A 6,481-nucleotide genomic window follows, 5' to 3' on the forward strand; every position below is an offset into this window, starting at 1 on the left:
TTCAAGATGGCCGATCCAATATGGCGGATAATGTACATAAAATTGCTTAAATTCGCTTGAAACTCGTTACTCGGGGGTTTTTGGTGTCGCTGAACACGAATCTGACATTAGATTTTCAAAATTCAAAATGGCGGATCCAATATGGTGGACGATTTTTTAAAATTATATCGAATTCACATGAAAATTTTTACACGGGGGTTTTAAGGTGATTGAATAGAAATGTGACATAAGATATTCAAAATTGAAACAAAGGCGGATCCAACACAATGTTCCCAAAGCATAATAAATAGCAAGACAAGTTTTCAGTCCAATAAGCAAAGGCAAAGCAATATAAAAGTTCAGGCAGTGAAGGCAAGACTAGTTAAGGTTCCAACTAGTAAAAGTAAGACACGTTGCTGGAACAAAAAGCAAAGGCAAGACAATAACATAGTTTAGCATATTTATTTTACGCATTATTTTTATAATAATTTCGTACATTATGTCATTACCGTTTTACATAAGAAACGAATATTGGCAGAAAATATGAAAATCTTCAAAGATATAAACAAAAGCAATGTAAAAATATTGCGTTAATGTATGTGTGTACTGTATTATCTAGATATACACTTATTATGTTAAATATTATTACTAATAATGTATTTATTATTTTCTATATTTTAAGTAACATTTTTGTTGAATATGACTATGTTAAATGAAACTATGACAACATATGAGGTATTTACTACATTGAAATATTTAATATATCATTAACGAGATTTGTTTAATAATCAGCTTTGGCTGATTATTGGCTGAAATAACCAGCAATTGTCTTGCCTTTACTGGTTGAGCCCTTAACTAGTCATTACTTTGCTGGTTGGACTAGCAACGTGTCTTACTTTTACTAGTTGGAACCTTAACTAGTCTTGCCTTCACTGCCTGAACTTTTATATTGCTTTGCCTTTGCTTATTGGACTGAAAACTTGTCTTGGTATTTATTATGCTTTGGGAACATTGTGTTGGATCCGCCTTTGTTTCAATTTTGAATACCTTATGTCACATTTCTATTCAATCACCTTAAAACCCCCGTGTAAAAATTTTCATGTAAATTCGATATAATTTTAAAAAGTCGTCCACCATATTGGATCCGCCATTTTGAATTTTGAAAATCTAATGTCAGATTTGTGTTCAGCGACACCAAAAATCCCCGAGTAACGAGTTTTAAGCGAATTTAAGCAATTTTATGTACATTGTCCGCCATATTGGATCGGCCATCTTGAATTTTTTATTTTGCCACTTTGCATTTAAAAGTAGATATAATTACCTAAATTTTAAGCCATATTAGAACTCTTTACGTCAAAACCAACTTTGGGGGCGGGGGGTCTCTCGTTGAGAAAGAATGCCCCTTATATAAAAAGATTTTTAAAAAATCTTTATGCATTATAATTTTTATTAACTTGTCATATTCTGTATAACTATATAAAATGCATATTTTACCTCTAGACATTTTATTAGACTTTGTTGTAAATAAGGTTCCAAATGTGCATGATACGATGCGAGAGATGCTAGTACCGGAAAAACGTAGACTCGAAATTCGGAGAGAGTAAATTTAGGTGGAACATTATAAAGTGACTCGGGAAGACGCAAACTCTTATCACTCACCTAAAGGTTTTAGCAAAATTAATGAGCACTTGAGGAATAACATAATGCTTATAAGAAAGAGATAAAGAATGAGTTAACTAACCATTGAACACAAAGCCGCTGCAAAAAAATCAATATCATTACTCTGACGAGATAATACCAATGCTCTATTCTGCATCACTTGAGGTAATTCTTTCCTCGCTCGCGTGCACGTACGCGAATAATAGACGGGGCCAAAGAAGCCGCGGAAGGTTATGACGAGACCGTCGAGCACATGGACAGCCGTTTCTCGCACTCGCGGATCGTTTCCTCGCTCGCGTGCACGTACGCGAATAATATACGGGGCCAAAGAAGCCGCGGACGGTTATGACGAGACCGTCGCGCACATGGACAGCCGTTTCTCGCACTCGCGGCGGATCGTTTCCTCGCTAGCGTGCACGTACGCGAATAATAGACGGGGCCAAAGAAGCCGCGGAAGGTTATGACGAGACCGTCGCGCACATGGACAGCCGTTTCTCGCACTCGCGGATCGTTTCCTCGCTCGCGTGCACGTACGCGAATAATAGACGGGGCCAAAGAAGCCGCGGAAGGTTATGACGAGACCGTCGCGCACATGGACAGCCGTTTCTCGCACTCGCGGATCGTTACCTCGCTCGCGTGCACGTACGTGAATTAATAGACGGGGCCAAAGAAGCCGCGGACGGTTATGACGAGACCGTCGCGCACATGGACAGCCGTTTCTCGCACTCGCGGATCGTTTCTTGTCCTCGCTTGCGTGCACGTACACAACTTTGACATATGCAAGATGTCCGACCGCCGACGTCCGACTTCGTGTGATGTGAAAGTCACAATAATGTCAAAATGATGGTAAAATGATGGTAAAACATTTTGATATAATTTTGACTTTATTATGACCGTCAATTTTTCGTCATACAAAAAATGCGTGATCATTTTGAATCAAAATACAGTCATTTTGACTATCTGTTGACTTTAGTGTGTTCCTTGGGATGTATTTCTAGGTTATATAACTGACTGACAGCGCGCTGTCCGCGCAAATGCACTGAGCGACGAGCGCGCACGTACGCGTATATGCTGTCTTTTTTCAGTGTAGCAACACTGTCATGGAGGAAACCCGGGGGGACGCTCGAGATGTTCTCAAATGCCATCTATCGAGGCAAAAGCAACCGTACGGCGACGACGACGACGACGACGACGACGTTTCTTAATTGTAAAATTTACCATTTTAGACTTTGCATCGTAATATCTCCGCTCGTAGGGCATGTAGCGAAAAAATAAAAACACTCTTAATATAAATCGATCAAGCCTACTTAGAACTTGATCCGTTCACTCGTTATTGAGATTTCAAAATCTCGGGTACTCGCAACTCGTGCGTTCGCGTAAAAGAATCACGGTGCGTCTCACTCCGCGCGTACTTGGCGCGAGACACTACCGTGTCTCTTGATATAGCCACTATATAATATAGCTATAAACTACATCAAGAGACACGGTAGTGTCTTGCGCCAAGTATACGCGAAGCGAGACCGTATCGTGGATTTTTTACGCGACGCGACGAGTTGCAAGTACCTGAGATTTTGAGATTTTATATAACGTGAATGTTGCTGCGATGCTGTAGCTATATTATAATTTTGCCCTTTTTCAAAAGTAACCATAACGGTATATTTATGTTACAAATACGCAAACATATGATATAGTTGCTACATATATGTTATATATTTTCCAGCAAACATCGATATATAACAGTTACGAAAATGTTATATGGTTATTGATCAGTTATTACAATTTATTCTCTTATTAGCATAAATGATATTTCAGTGGGAAGAATTGTTATTAATGACAGTAATTATACTATCAATCCAAAAGAAATATTTTTATGCCCTTTCAAACGATATACTACAATATGTAAGGTTACAGTAAAAAAATTTTTAGTTGGTGTCCCCTGGGGTACTAAAATTTTTTGGCGCAAACCAAAGGTCGATACGTTAACCCGTTCAGGAGTTATTTAGAGTCAAAGTTCGAAAAAACCAATTTTTGATCCTAAATAACTCCCGAACAGTTAACATATCGACTCTGGTTTGGGCCAAAAATTTTCTCTTTTTATGTCCTATCAAACGATGTACTATAATATGAGGGGTTCTATTTAAGAAATTGAAGGTGACGTTCACGTAACTTTCAAACGACCATCCAAGGTCAAATCATTGCCATCATCTTATGTCCCCCTTGAAACAGTACAACTTTTGTCTAACAAGGGGAGGGCACGACGTTGTCATCCCCGATTTGGCTAAAATTTTACGTACGTGCAGTGCTTAAAAAGAAAATCTTATGGACCAAGCCGTAGGATGCACTTCTCAAGCATCTTCGAGAAAAAGCGATTTGAATATTTGCGTGCATCACTAGTAGCTTAACAGTTTACGAGTCTCCAACCGAAAGCGTGGCGCAGCGGGTAGCGCGCCAGCTTCATAGCGCGAGATCGCTGGTTCGAGTCTCGCTGCTGGCTCTTTTTTTTTTAATGTTTTTTTATATATTCAATATTTATGCTCTGATTTCCTGCGACTCGGGAGCTATGCGTTCTGTTTTTTTTCTTTTTTTAAAGGGAGTGAGAGAGAAAGAGAGATTTTCATACTTCATACTTCTATTCTTTTTTTCAATCCTTTTCAAAGATTGATCGGTAGAGAATACTGGTTGGAAAAGGTTATAGTAGAAAGGATGAGTAAATCAAGTACCGAAAAATAGAAAACTTCATTATTTATTCACATGTGTGCACGCGATATTTATTACTTATTAATTGTCAGAAGGCGATGAATCAGTACATGAATCGGGATGATATTCATCGTAAAAACATGGAAAACAATACGAGAGTATAGGAACGTGTACAATTAAAGTTATTCCTCCGAAGTGCACGCCTCTTGTTCAACCTTGCGATGTATACTTTTACAGACAAGTGAAAAATTTTATAAAGCGTCTACAAAATTGTTCCCACCTTATAGAACAAAATCGCGAGATAGCATCCCGGGAAGATTGTATAAAAATTCAATCGATCGTTCACAATCAGTTGTCAGCACCAGTATTTTCGAAAATGTTGCGTTACGCGTGGTTCGCTGCAAAACTTTCCGATGAAAGAGAAGTTTTCATGAACGTAAATGAAGTATGTTTCCCCACTGACATTCTCAAAAATCCTTGTGCTTGTAAAAAAGCAGCTTTTATACGATGCGCACGATGTTTTATGACGTATTGTTTTCCATGTTTTTACGATGAATATCATCCCGATTCATGTACTGATTCATCGCCTTCTGACAATTAATAAGTAATAAATATCGCGTGCACACATGTGAATAAATAATGAAGTTTTCTATTTTTCGGTACTTGATTTACTCATCCTTTCTACTATAACCTTTTCCAACCAGTATTTTCTACCGATCAATCTTTGAAAAGGATTGAAAAAAAGAATAGAAGTATGAAGTATAAAAATCTCTCTTTCTCTCTCACTCCCTTTAAAAAAAGAAAAAAAACAGAACGCATAGCTCCCGAGTCGCAGGAAATCAGAGCATAAATATTGAATATATAAAAAAACATTAAAAAAAAAGAGCCAGCAGCGAGACTCGAACCAGCGATCTCGCGCTTATGAAGCTGGCGCGCTACCCGCTGCGCCACGCTTTCGGTTGAAGACTCGTAAACTGTTAAGCTACTAGTGATGCACGCAAATATTCAAATCGCTTTTTCTCGAAGATGCTTGAGAAGTGCATCCTACGGCTTGGTCCATAAGATTTTCTTTTTAAGCACTGCACGTACGTAAAATTTTAGCCAAATCGGGGATGACAACGTCGTGCCCTCCCCTTGTAAAACATTTTTCCGTATCTTCCATATTTCTCGAGATATTTGACTGTTGCAGGACTTTTGGGACACTCTGTATAAGTTGCAACAATGATTTTGTGGAATGGCCGAGTTGCATATAATTGGACAAGTTTCATCCGCAAAAAATTTTAAACAATCACATCTACTCTGCAAATGGAACTTTTGTGTTGGTAAGAAAAATAAAACCACGTTTATAAGTGGAATTAGAATAAAGGGTTCCGCACGTTTCTTATGGAAAAGTGACCGCGGTCAAATTGCTCTGCTTTGAGATATATTGCCAGTTTTTATGAATCTGACCAAATTTCTCCATTGTCATAAACACATGAAATCAAAGGATAAAGAGATATGGAACTCTGAAGTCATAGAATCTGAGTGCCGTATTTCTTTCAGATAATTTGATGCGTTTTCTTTTAAGTGCAATGAGTGCATGTGCGTGTACTCGTGTATGTTGAGTGCTGCGCCCGAGCGCGCGCGCGCGCGCGTGTGTATGTGTGTGTGTGTGTATGCGTATGCATGTGCGTGTGTGTGTGTACGTGTGTGTGTATGTATATGTCACAGCAGAGATAAGAACCCCACAGTTCGTCACGTAGTATTTTTTTACTCCAAACCCTCTGCTGTTGGTGTGTGCGCATATGTATGCGTGTATTATATAAATATTTGTTTGTGGTTAAGTTAGGTTAGTGAGTTTATTCGAATCTGGATGTATTCATAAAATCCCCCATATATATTGTTACGCTCCGTTCGCTCTTCGAGTCGCGCGTACTCGCGAACGCGTCCGCGTACTCCCGGGATCGCAGAAATAACCACTCTCGTTATAAAGATAAGAACTCGGGTTTATTAAGGCTCAGAACGGAATACAAGAAAGTTCTGAGAAACCGGTCCGAACGATTCGAGTCACCAGATCAATCTGACAGGCGGTAAATAAATCAATAATTCTATGCGTCCCCGTTGTCAAGGGACGCGCTTCGGCTTGAAGCTTCTGCGGAGCGGAGCC

At 39.0% G+C, this 6,481-nt stretch overlaps 1 protein-coding gene across 1 annotated transcript in view; it reads left to right on the top strand.

Annotated features, from left to right (window-relative positions):
* LOC139782826 (B9 domain-containing protein 2-like) overlaps window positions 1-6,481 on the top strand; it is a 96,330-nt gene that overhangs the window by 63,716 nt on the left and 26,133 nt on the right. Inside the window, exon 2 of the mRNA XM_071721907.1 lies at window positions 5,525-5,657. Coding sequence (XP_071578008.1) covers window positions 5,570-5,657 — 88 coding nt within the window. The 5' untranslated portion in view covers window positions 5,525-5,569. The remainder of the gene's footprint in view (window positions 1-5,524; window positions 5,658-6,481) is intronic.

Source organism: Temnothorax nylanderi, unplaced genomic scaffold (genome assembly GCF_030848795.1).
Source record: "Temnothorax nylanderi isolate EJ_2023f unplaced genomic scaffold, tnyl_v1.0 TNYL_tig0443_pilon, whole genome shotgun sequence".
NCBI classification, from domain to species: domain Eukaryota; kingdom Metazoa; phylum Arthropoda; class Insecta; order Hymenoptera; family Formicidae; genus Temnothorax; species Temnothorax nylanderi.